The sequence below is a fragment of the Symphalangus syndactylus genome, chromosome 2, assembly GCF_028878055.3.
Source record: "Symphalangus syndactylus isolate Jambi chromosome 2, NHGRI_mSymSyn1-v2.1_pri, whole genome shotgun sequence".
NCBI lineage: Eukaryota > Metazoa > Chordata > Mammalia > Primates > Hylobatidae > Symphalangus > Symphalangus syndactylus.
In genome coordinates this window covers 86,775,452-86,787,454 of record NC_072424.2, presented here as the reverse complement: position 1 = coordinate 86,787,454, position 12,003 = coordinate 86,775,452, and the positions used below count along the sequence as shown (strand labels likewise).

The 12,003-nt window shown below is 45.6% G+C and overlaps 2 protein-coding genes across 9 annotated transcripts in view; one reads left to right on the top strand and one right to left on the bottom strand.

Annotated features, from left to right (window-relative positions):
- SESN1 (sestrin 1) overlaps positions 1-284 on the top strand; it is a 124,810-nt gene extending 124,526 nt beyond the window's left edge. The window contains exon 10 of the mRNA XM_055260847.2: positions 176-284. Within this exon, the coding sequence (XP_055116822.1) occupies positions 176-226 (51 nt within the window). The 3' untranslated portion in view covers positions 227-284. The remainder of the gene's footprint in view (positions 1-175) is intronic.
- The window catches only part of ARMC2 (armadillo repeat containing 2), a 126,626-nt gene that overhangs the window by 5,143 nt on the left and 109,480 nt on the right, over positions 1-12,003 (bottom strand). For 6 of the 8 annotated variants that reach the window (XM_055260752.2, XM_055260769.2, XM_055260761.2 and 3 more), the window contains 4 exons: positions 7,285-7,407; positions 6,852-6,965; positions 4,646-4,778; positions 3,819-3,979 (listed from right to left, as the gene is read on the bottom strand). In XM_055260752.2, coding sequence (XP_055116727.2) covers positions 3,819-3,979; positions 4,646-4,778; positions 6,852-6,965; positions 7,285-7,407 — 531 coding nt within the window. Of the gene's footprint in view, positions 1-3,818; positions 3,980-4,645; positions 4,779-6,851; positions 6,966-7,284; positions 7,408-12,003 lie in introns of those variants that run through there. The other 2 variants (XM_055260780.2, XM_055260788.2) reach the window with 2 other exon arrangements.

Below are 12,003 nucleotides of genomic sequence, written 5' to 3'. Positions count from 1 at the left end.
CAAAAACAGTGCTCATACTTCAACACGGGCCTTGGTAATTTAACAGCTCATCCTGTTTCCAAAATGGCCTGTTTTTTTTTTGTTGTTGTTGTTTGTTTTTGTTTTTTTTTAGCTATCTTTGTAAAAGAATTGAAATGCAAGTATACTCTCACGCACATGCCCATTTCACTTGCAGCAGTCCCACTGCCCAGACACAGCCACGACCCTGTCAGAAGTCAGAGTCTGAGTGCTCATTGCCGAGAGAAAAGCCAGGAGGCAGCACAGCCCACCACCCAGCCCACGAGGCACAGTCTCCATGGTTCGTGAAGAGGAGCTCACGTGAGAAACCTGGGATGCACTGCACAGTGGCTTGGCTCCCTGAGTGAGCTGTGTTTATTTGTTGTTATCCATGCCACAGTCCCCCTGCACGGGGTGCGGTGGAGTAAGGGTGTTGTAGGTAACGGAGCAGCTGGAAAACACAGGGCTAGTTGTTTGTTTTCGGATGGGAAGTCCTGCCTTTGCTACAGTATGACTTCAGGCAAGCCACTTAACTGTCCTAAAACCTACTTTCCGTCTCTGTCACCCAGCTGATGGCCTCAGATCTTTCAAAAATAGAATAAACATGCTTTTAAAAGGATATAGCACTATTGAAACAAAAGTACCACCATTGTTAGCCAATCCACATGCAGATATCAAGTACCCTCTTTGTATGAGGCAATATCCTTTTCCTAAGGTGGTTCAGTTGGAAAGGGGAAATAAGATAAAATTCACAAAATAATAATACAGGATAATTACAGGACAAGTTACACAATTCATGATTGATTGCTATATAAAAAGTATAGATTTCCCATGACTAGCCTACGACTGTGGGCTTGAGAAGCTACGTGGGAAGGGCCTCCACCTGGCTAGGCAGATTGGGATGGGCAGGTAGGAAATGAAACAGAACATGTGCAAAGGCACAGAGGCGGGAGAAGCACGATCAGAAGCCCAATTTGGCTACGCAAAAGTTGGGAATGGAGCGCAGTCAGCCCTTCGCATCCACGGGCCACGCATCCACAGGTTCAACCAACCACAGATAGAGAATATTTGAAACAACAACAATAAAAAGAATACAAATAAAAATCAGAGCACGACAACCATTTACATAGCGTTCACACTGTAGGTATTATAAGTAGTCTAGAGATGGTTTAACGCATGCAGGAAGATGTGTGTTGGTGAACTGCCGATTCTATGCCATTTTATTTTTTTATTTATTTTATTTTTTATTTTATTATTATACTTTAGGTTTTAGGGTACACGTGCACAATGTGCAGGTTTGTTACATATGTATCCATGTGCCGTGTTGGTTTGCTGCACCCATTAACTCGTCATTTAGCATTAGGTTCTATGCCATTTTATATCAGGCACTTGGGCATCTGTGTTGGTATCCGAGGGAGGCCCTGAAACCAATCCCCCCAGATACCAAGGGGTGACTGTAACAGGCAGCAGGGCCCACTAAAATGAAGTGCCTTCCAGGTACACTGCCCCTGCTGAGAAGCCAGCCAGGCCCACACCTTCTGATCCATCTTTATGGCACATGGCCCCGCAGCCCCATCATCCTTGTTATTTATGGCTGATTGCCCCAGACTTGGGTAACAAAGGAAACCACAGATAGCCAGTCACCGGGTAGCTGCTGCCTACGCAGGAAAGCCCTGGGCCACAGGACAGTGACTCACTGAGCCAATCATACCTTCTCCCTGAGTGGGTGACATAGGAAAGTGCCCTGGCAACAGACAGACACAGGGAGGGCAGCAGTGGAAGCCTGGAGGTAGTTGAAGCCATGATCTAGAAGGAGCCTAGAGGAAGTAAGTGGGGAAGAGAATTCTTTCCCTAACAGCAGACACAACACAGCTGGGTCTCCAGAATGGTGGCGCCCAGGGGGCGGAGCTCATGACGCCGCCGCCAACGGCTGAGGGGTCACCTGGGACTCTGGCTCCTGCCTGGCTCTCTGGGAGGCTTTGAGCAGTATCTTGTTTCCTGGCTTCTTTCTTCTCTGTACACTCTTCCCTTAAGCTCCTTTGCTAATGAGAGCAGGGGCTCTCAATCCTAGCTAATAGACTCACCTGTGGAACTTTGAACACAGAGTCTCAGCCTCATCCCAGAGCTTCTGAATCAAAATTCCTAGGGCTGGGGCCAGGAAGGTGATTTTCGTTTTTTGGGGGTTTAACTCCACAGCTGATTTCAATGCTCTACCACCATCGAGAACTGAATTAAGGCAACCTGAACATGCACTTCTGCTCCCTGCAACCTGAGTCAGTTTAATGCTCATGGAGCCGACTGTGAACCTCAATGATTAAAAAAAAAAATGCTCATTTTTTTCCTTATTGTGTTTTAAAACACATGTACAAAATTATATTTACCTGGAAAAACCAAATTTCACATCAACCAGCAAACCCAGTTATTTCAAACAACTCCTGAGTTCCAGTTTCTGTTTAGTGGCACAGTGTTACAACACTTAAAGAGTTTCCAGAGCACGTCAGCCACCTTCTGAGGGCTTGCTATGTGGCAGGCACTGTGTTATGCTCTTTATACACATCTGCTCATTTATCACCCTGCAATCTGGACATTAATTATCCTCATCTTGGAGATGATACAGTATCATTTCGGAACGGCCGATAATCTGTGTGTTTAAAAGTTCCACAAGTGAGTCTGCTCTGCAGCCAGGATTGGGAGCCTCCACTCTGGTTAGTGAAGGAGTGCAAAGGAAAGGTGTCTGTTAAGCTTTCTCAGGTTGCAGAGAAGTCAAGCTCAAAATTTAAAAACTCAGCACCTATGGCTTCCAAGTGACCTTGAGCCTTTCCACATGGCCTCCCGGATCTAGTACGGTGGCTGGGCAGTGGTGGGTACATCTCCTCTATTTGGGAAAAAGGATTATTAAAAACACTCATTTGCTGACCCAAATCATTGTTTTTAGAATTCACCCAGGATGAAAAATTTATCCTAAAATTAAAAAAATTTTTTAAATGTAAAAAGTGATCCTGGCCAGGCAAGGTGGTTCACACCAGTAATCCCAGCACTTTGGGAGGCTGAGGTGGGAGGATCGCTTGAGCCCAGGAGGTTGACACCAGCCTGGGTAACACAGCAAGACCTCATCGCTACAAAAAAAAATTTTTTTTTAATTATCCGGGCATGGTGGTGCGTGTCTGTAGTCCCAGCTACTTGAGAGGCAGAGGCAGGAGGATCACTTGAGCCCAGGAGTTTAGAGCTGCAGTGAGCAGTGATCACGCCACTGCATTCCATCCTGGGTGACAGAGCAAGACCCTGTCCCAAAAAAAGAAAGAAACAATCTTCTTTCCTCTGATTTGTATCAGTGATTTCCTACCCTTCAAGGATATAAACTCCATTGTAATGCCAAATAGTCTCACAGGCCCTCACCCACGTGATAATTAACGTAGCTAATTAAAATGTACAGCTTCATTTAAAAGCATGACTTAATTGAGTAGCTTTTAGCCATATTTTCTCAATTACAACAGTGTCTATTTGCTTTTGAACAACAGAAATACATTTATGCTGAGGTCTTATATTTATGCACTGTAGAGAAAATGCAAAAAAAAAAAAAAAAAAAGCCACAGAAGAAATCATGATTGTATTTAATGAGTTGAAAGTCCTTCTGTCCCCATTGTAAATAGCATTCAGCCTCTTCAGATAGTTCCAAATTATAGTAATCTTTAACATACTCTTGTTGCTTATAGAAATATAGTCACCTAAATGCATACTAATATTTATCCAAACAGGTCACAGAAAAAAACTATCTCACACTGTGATAAAACTCACAGATTCATCATAGTCAAGAGTCTTACCTAAAAATGATGAGAGCAGGAGTAAGAGTGTGTTGGTGTCTTCATTTCCAAAACATGACGAAGCATTAGTGATGTTTTCACTGAAGTTCCATAAAGTTTTACAAACCAAGCAGGCCAGCTGCCAATCAGTAGGACCAAAATCTCTTAAACAATCCACTAACCTGAGTTAATAAAATTCAAATTGAGAAGTTATTAGGTCAGAATCTGTCTTTAATTTTAATATTGTTAGCATAATGATTATCCTTCTGTGATATGTAAGTATAATCCAGTGATCACTTAAAATAATTCCTTATCTATAAATTTAAGTGGTTACAAAGTAGCAATAATCTACTTCTACACTTTTTTTTTTTTTTTTTTTGAGACAGCCTGTTGCCCAGGCTGAAGTGCAGTGGCACGATCTCGGCTCACCGCAACCTCCACTCACTGCAACCTCTGCATCCCGGATTCAAGCGATTCTCCTGCCTCAGCCTCCTGAGTAGCTGGGATTACAGGCGTGTACCACGATGCCTGGCTAATTTTTGTCTTTTTGGTAGAGACGGGGTTTCACCATGATGGCCAGGCTGCTCTCGAACTCATGGCCTCAAGTGATCCACCCACCTCGGCTTCCCAAAATGCTGGGATTACAGGCGTGAGCCACCACGCCTGGCCTACTTCTGCACTATTTTAAGTATCCAGTGGAATCTAAACCCCCTCGTTAGCCTCAGCTTAGGGGCTTCCCAGTGTTGAAATACCTTTGTCCCACAGGAATGATGAAAGGGCCAAAGCTCCCAAGAAAATGATGTCCTTCAAATCCTGAGAGAGTCAGTACTCTACGCCTTGAAACTTACTTTTTAATGCCACCTCCTTCTTTCAGGATGACACGCTTGTCTTTATCCACAGTGAGATTGAGGAGAACACCACAGGCAGAAAAGCAGATATCCTGATGCTGAGCATCCAGCAGCGCCATCATGAATCTGTGGACTACGAGGGAAGAGAGCAAATGCAGACCAGTAAAAGTTCAGGGTTCCCAGCTGTCTCTTGTTTTACAGATGGTATAGGCGAAATGGGGAGTGGCTTGCAAACCCAGAACCCCTGTTAAGGGACTTAACTCATTCTTCCTAAGGCTTTATCCATCACGCAGCAGTGGGTTCCCCAATACCCACCACTCTCAGAGTTGGCTCCCCCAATCCCCAGATAACTGCAAAACCTGGCCCAGGCAGCAGCTGCTTCTCCACGGCAGTGAAAGAGTCCCAGCTGGTAAAAAGGAGGCAGCACAGGTGACACTCATCTAACTTCCAGTTGTTCTCAAGGGTGTTCCTGAACCTTCAGCAGCAACTGTCTTTAAATACACAGTCCTGGAGAGGGGAGTTGGCTCCTGGTGGGATCATTCCTGAAGTCTCCCAGGGCCACGTGTAAGACTCAGACTGCTGAAAACCAACCTGGGGCAAGGCAGGCCTTCCAGTATAGGGACATCTCAAGGCAGGACAGGCTCCTGCCTCAGGGGAATCATTTTCCCTTACTCCTAGGAAATGGAACTGGGAACTGTTTGTCCTGTTTTCTCATCCCTCAGCAGACGCTGAGCAAAGGGTTGGAGAAGAGTGAGTAAAGTGTGCATTCTGCCTCCTCCCACAGTACGTGCACCTGAGAGGGGCTGCCCTGTTCTAGCCGCGGCACTGTTGACTGGGTTGGGCAGTGAGCTTGGCAGAGGCAACATCACATACATATGTGCTCTTAAGAGGCTAAATAGTGCCCAGCAAAATGTGCAGTTATCTGCAGGTAGTGAGGATGGGGCATGGTTTGCTGCTGCTGCTTTTCGTATCTGTATTATTGAAATTTTCCATTACGAACATGTAGAGTTATGTTTTTAAAATTATTGTTACATGAAATATTTGGGACACACAAAGAGTCAAAGTATGCTAATATTTGAGACATACAAAAATATTTGAGACATACAAAAATATTTGAGACATACAAAGGGTATAAACATGTGGGTACTTGCCACTCAGTTTAAGAAATAACACATTACATTCCAAACAAACAACGTGTTGTGCATAATAAATATAAACAATTCTTATTTGATAATAAATAACATTATAGGTCCAAATATAATCTTTGGACATCCCTTTCCTTCCAAACGTGAACGCTGTCCTTTTTTAATTTTTTAATTTTTTTTTTATTTTTTAGAGATAGGGTCTCGCTCTGTCTCCCAGCCTGGAGGGCAGTGGCACAATCATGGCTCATTGCAGCCTCAAACTTCTGGGCTCAAGTGATCCTCCTGCCTCAGCCTCCCAAGTAGCTGGGACTTGTGCCACCACCACGTCTGGCTAATTTTAAATTTTTGTAGACATGGGGTCTCACTATGTTACCCAGGTTGATCTCAAACTCGTGCCCTCAAGCAATCCTCCCACCTTAGCCTCCCAAAGTGCTGGTATTACAGGCTTGAACCACTGCACCCAGCCTGAACTCTGTCTTAAATTGGAGTTTACTATTTCCAATTACTATTTATACTGTATAGCATCACTACATGAATACCTGTGCAGAAGCAATACCAATGCAGAAGCAAAAGGTAGTTTTGTATGTTTTAAAACTTATATTCATGGCATTCCTCTGTATATATCCTCCTATTGCTTTTAAATGCTAGAGAACATTTTATTTCATGAATATACCATAATGAATTTGTCCTCTTCTCTGTTGAGGGACATTTAGGTTGTTTCTACTTTTTGCTATTATAAGCAAAATGTAATAGACATTCTAGTACATAAAAGAGAATGTCTTCTTAAGAATATGCCCCCAGACAAAAGTGATAACTCAAGATTCACTGTTTCTGTTAGACATACACACACCCCATCTTGGAGCACAGAAGGCCATTCACAAGGCAAAGGGGAACACTGCCTAGATCCATCTTGACATCCTGAGCCAGGAGCCTTAAACATGGAGCTTTACAAATCTCAAAGCAGAAACAAGTATAACACTGTAATGACTCAAGCTGCAAAACCACTCAGCTGATTATTGGCAAAAAGTGAATGTTTATGAATTCTAGTGTCATTAACCCACCATTGTTCTGCACAATGAAATCGCAGACATCACGGTCCTGGGAGAGATTTCCAAAAACACGCACAGCCTCCAGGATTCCATCCATGTTGTGACTGACAAGAAGCTTTAAGAGCACTGGATTTGGTGACCAGAGAAATTAAATCAGTGAATTTAAGTTTTAACTTAAAGGTTAATGGAAATCAACATCATATTCAATACTGATAATTTTCAAATGACAATAAAATACAAACTGTAAGGGACTTTAGCAAGAACTAAGAAACTAATTTTTCCCATTTCTAGTTTCCCCATATTCTAATTTCTTAGAATCATCAGGCTCTAAAACATTTTTCTACCAGAAGGCAGAAGATAGTAATGTCTCCTGCTCTGTGTTTAGTTAATAAAATCGAAACTTCAAATGAGCACTCATTTATCCAAATCCAACTCTGAACCTTACATTCAGCAATATATAGCTTTTTGTCTTGAATTATGGAATTCTTCACTTGGTAGTAAGATAAATTGTTGATTGTCACTGTAGCATTGATCACCAGCTCCTCACAATCATCAAGTGACTTGTATTCTGAAATGAAGTGAGGATAAGGAAGTCAAAGACCCATTGCAAGAGTAGAACCAACTATGTTGTAACCACAGCAACAGCAGCGCCAGGAGCCGGCTGCTATCACGCAGGGTCCCCACAAAGGCCCTGGAGAGGCACCTTTAGCACTTGATTTCCCCCGACTCCTCCTGCACGGAAATGCCCCAAATGCAAGGGCCCGCTCCTGGCCAAAGCAGAGAGGACACTGTCAACTCAATCCTTGCAGCCAGGAGGTCTGGAAAAGTCCAGCTGATCTGGGACCTGTGTCTGAAGTAAAGCAAAGGGGCCAACACAGCAGTGAGCGGAGCCATTTCCAATCCCGCCTGTTTCCCGGGTCTTCAGGCTCTCCCAGGGGCTCCTCCTTGGAGTCTGTGCCCTCCTTCCCACGCCGCCTCCCAACAGAACGGCCCGGGGTCATGATCCATCTGTGACTATGAGCTCTAGAAGACACCTCTGGCCTCCTCTACCACCCCCCTAGTTCATCTCTCAGCACTTGCTGGCTTCTCTTCTTCCACTTTTGCCTCCCTAAATCTATTCTCAACACAGTTATCCTTTAAAAGCAAGTCAGATAACGCCACCCACCTCATAACCCATGAATAGACTGCGTCGTCTGGTCCACAAGACCTACCTGGCAGCTCCAGGCCTTATCTCTCTGGCCTCATTTGCTCCTCCTACTTCCAGACCCCCAAGGCCAACCACACCGGCCTCCTGGCCTCTTGGAATATGCCAGCATGCCCCTGCCCGAGAACCCATGCCCTGCTGAACTTTTTTCTGGAACATACTCTCCTCCCAGTTAGCCACTTGGCTCACTCCTTACCTCCTCCCAGCAGTTGCTTACATGCCGCCTTGTTGGACATACTTTCCGTAACCTCCCTATTTAAAATAGCACCTATTCTCTTTTTTCTTACCCTGCTTTAATTTTCTCCATAGCACATATGACCACCTAATGTTATATATGTGTTTAATGTTTGTCTTTCAGCCCTAAAATGTCAGCTTCCTGAGGCCTAGGGATGTGTCTGTTTTATTCATGGCTGCATTCCCAGCTTCTAGAACAGTGCCTGGCACATAGTGAGTGCTGGATGCAAGAATAATTGATCCTCTAGCTTAGCACATAAGGCCCTTAGTGGTTTTTGTCCCTCCCTCCCACTCAGTCTCCAGACTCATCTCTTGACGTTTCTGGCCACGGTGTGGGGATGAGAAGAGGCAGGGCTGCAGCTGGGAGTGGTCCCAGTGACCTCAGCATAGGGCGGACACGGGTGATGGCGGAGATGTGGCGGAGTGGAGACTGTGCTTGGCAGAGACTGGATGGGGGTGTGAGGGAGAGAAGTCTCCCGGGGTGTCCCCTGCTGGTGCACATAATTGGGTAGATGTTGACCACATTGCCTGAATTAAGGGCACAGGAAGAGGGCCAAGTTCAGGGACAGGTCATGAATTCAGCTTAAGATATGCTGAGGTGCTTCTGAAGCACTCCCAGGAGAGGAGGGGTAGGCAGTTGGATCTAAGAGTTGGGCAATCAGACGGGCCTGGGCAACACGGCGAAACCCCGTCTTTACAAAAAATACAAAAAATTAGCCGGGCATGGTGGGGTGCACTTGTAATCCCAGCACTTTGGGAAGCCAAGGCGGGCTGATCACTTGAGGTCGGGAGTATGAGACCAGCCTGGCCAACATGGTGAAACCCCGTCTCCACTAAAAATACAAAAATTAGCCAGGCGTGACGACAGAAGCCTGTAATCCCAGCTACTTGGGAGGCTGAGGCAGAAGAATCGCTTGAACCCGGGAGGCAGAGGTTGCAGTGAGCCAAGATTGCACCACTGCACTCCAGTGTGGGTGACAGAGGGAGACCCCATCTCAAAAATAAAAATGCAAGTAAATAAATAAATAAAAAAGAACTGGGCAACCAGAGAAAGAATCACAAGCCCGGCAACACCGAGCCAGTGACTGCAGCTTGAACAGGCCACCGCCTCCCCTCCCTCCTGCACAAGTCCACCCAGCGTTGGGAGAGCCCCCAGTCCTTCTCCACCTGGTCTCACCTGCCCCGGAGACCCTGTCCCAGCCTGCGAGGGAGGCCACTCTGCACCTGCACACAACTTTGCTCATGACTTGCCCACTTCTCATTACCGAATAGGAAGTGTCTTTTATTTCCTGTATGAAACCGAAGTTTTTCCTCGGGGAGCAAGCAGGGGTCTATGAGCTGAGGAAGAGGACTGTGCTTGTTCTTAAATTCTCCGACTTAAGTATCGCCCCCTTTGGCCATCTTTTCCTGTTCATTAAAGAGAACAGCCTTTTTATAAATTACTAGGTTGAAAGGAAAGCTCAGTCATTTGTAGGCTGCAGAAGACATACACTGTTCCTTCTGCCAGCGGCCCCTCCCGCTACAGCAGCCAGCATAGGCCCACTACCTGGTAGACACTTAATGGATACTTGGAAAAAGAAAGAATAAATAAAGACCTGACTTCCTGTTTTTTAGTTTAAGTACATAAAAAGGGAATAAGGAACTGAATTATTTTGGTTATCAATATGGATTCTACTGTAAGGAAATATCCTAGTTATGGTAAAAGAAGGGACACAGGACCTCCAAAATTATTCCCTCTTGCTTTGGCCATGACTCTGGAACCAGAACCCTGTGCTTCCACTCACTGGCCATGTGACCTTACTCAAGTTATTTAACCTCCCTGGGCCTCAGTTTCCTTGACTGTAAAGTAAGCATGATCATTGCACCTACATTATAGAGTTGTTACAAAGTTTAAATGCATTCAAGGGCTTAAATGAGTGCATGGCACATAGTGGGTGCTAAGTAAGTGCTTATTACATGAACAGATGGGCCATCCAGAATGACAGCTCATGGGGAGCGGCTCAGGTGAATGTCTAACTCTTGGGCAAAGGGCCTACAGCCCTGGTTTCCTCCAGCCCCAGACTGATGACACTAGGTCTTGGGCAGTGTTTGGGGACCTGTTTTATTTCTCTTGCCTTGGTAGGAGAATTCGTTAGCCTGTCCAGAAAATGCAGGGTAGCTCTTATGTGTCTGACCTCCCCAAGGACCACACATTTGGGCAGCAGGAATGGTGTCTGGTATCTGCAACTAGAGGGTAGGTACTCACAGCTCCTAAGCATTTATCATAAACAGCACTAGGCCCTTTACATGCATGTAACCCTCAAAAGTCAGCTAATAAGTTTTACATGGACTTACAAGAATTCACACCCTCAATAATTAATTCTCGAAAGGTGCATCTGTCTCAGTCACCTTGGCCTGTCATAATAAAATACCATAAACTGGGTGGCTTGAACCAACAGAAATTTATTTTCTCACAGTTACGGAGGCTGGAAGTCCAAGATCAGGGAGGCTGCATGGTAGGCTCTGGTGTCTCTTCTTATAAGGGTCCTAACTCCAGCATGAGGTCCCCACATCATGGCCTTATCTAAACCTAATTATCTCCCAAAGGCCCCATCTCCAGATACCATCACATGGGGGTTAGGACTTCATAGATGAATTTAGGGGTTAGATGAGAACACTGAGGTTTAGAGAAGTTCAATACCTCACCTGACTTCACAGAGCACTCATCTAAATCCAGGTCTATTTGACCTCTACTATCCTACTCCTTCCACAGAACGCTGCTGAAGCCAAGGACTCAAGGTTGCTGAGTTCCCATTGGAGCAAGTTGGGGCAATAGACTGCTTCCAAAAAAGCATGACAGAACCATCTTACTCTCTATAATTGACTCACGGATATCAGAAAATCTGGAATTTGGACTTGCCACTAAGTCAGCAAATCTCTGAGTCTGGGGCATACTGAGAGGGTCAGTTCTTACTAGAAACATTATTGATTTTTAAAAGACCCTCTGCAATGAGGCTGACCTCTCTAGGCAAGTCCTGGGGTACAAGCAACTCCCTGAAGGGTGCAGGGCTAGAGGGAGGTAGGAAGAAAAGAGCCCAAGGGATGCCCTTCCCACGTGACTAGGGAAGGGGGCCATGCCACAAGAGTCATCCGGCTGGGAGGAGTGCTCACCTCTGAGGGTAAACAGGACAGCAGCAACTCTGACTTCAGTGGGCACAACCAAACCACGGGCAGGCCCTTTCTATAGTCACAGTCACAGCCCAGCACTGGCCCTGCGTTCCTCTAAGCTGCCAGGCCTGTCAGAGGGGGCAGGAGGCCTTTCCTGGAATGTGATCACCACTCCACACTGACACAGATAAAACAGGTAGGAAATCCACAGAGACCAGTGTAGAAAGGGCCTAGCAGGGCTTAGAAACTCACCCAGGAGTCAAGCTGTGTAAGGGGAAGGTGGAGGGGGGTGACCCCCTGTCAGGGGTGACTTTTGCCCTTCTATAAACTTTTATTTGGAGATAAAATCTTTCAGGAGAGAATAGAGAAGGGATCACCTGCTTGCCTAAACAACTGCCTAAGGCATAGTAGGCAAGAGGCCTGACCCATCACAGGAGAGCAGGGTTTCTTCACTTCTGCTCAACCTCACATGGTACCGGGCTCTAATACAGAGACTAAAACATTTCTCACAGGGAGGCCCTTGACCACCTGTATCAGGAGCAGCCAGGGAGCTTTAGAGAGAGTTTCACTCTGTCGTCC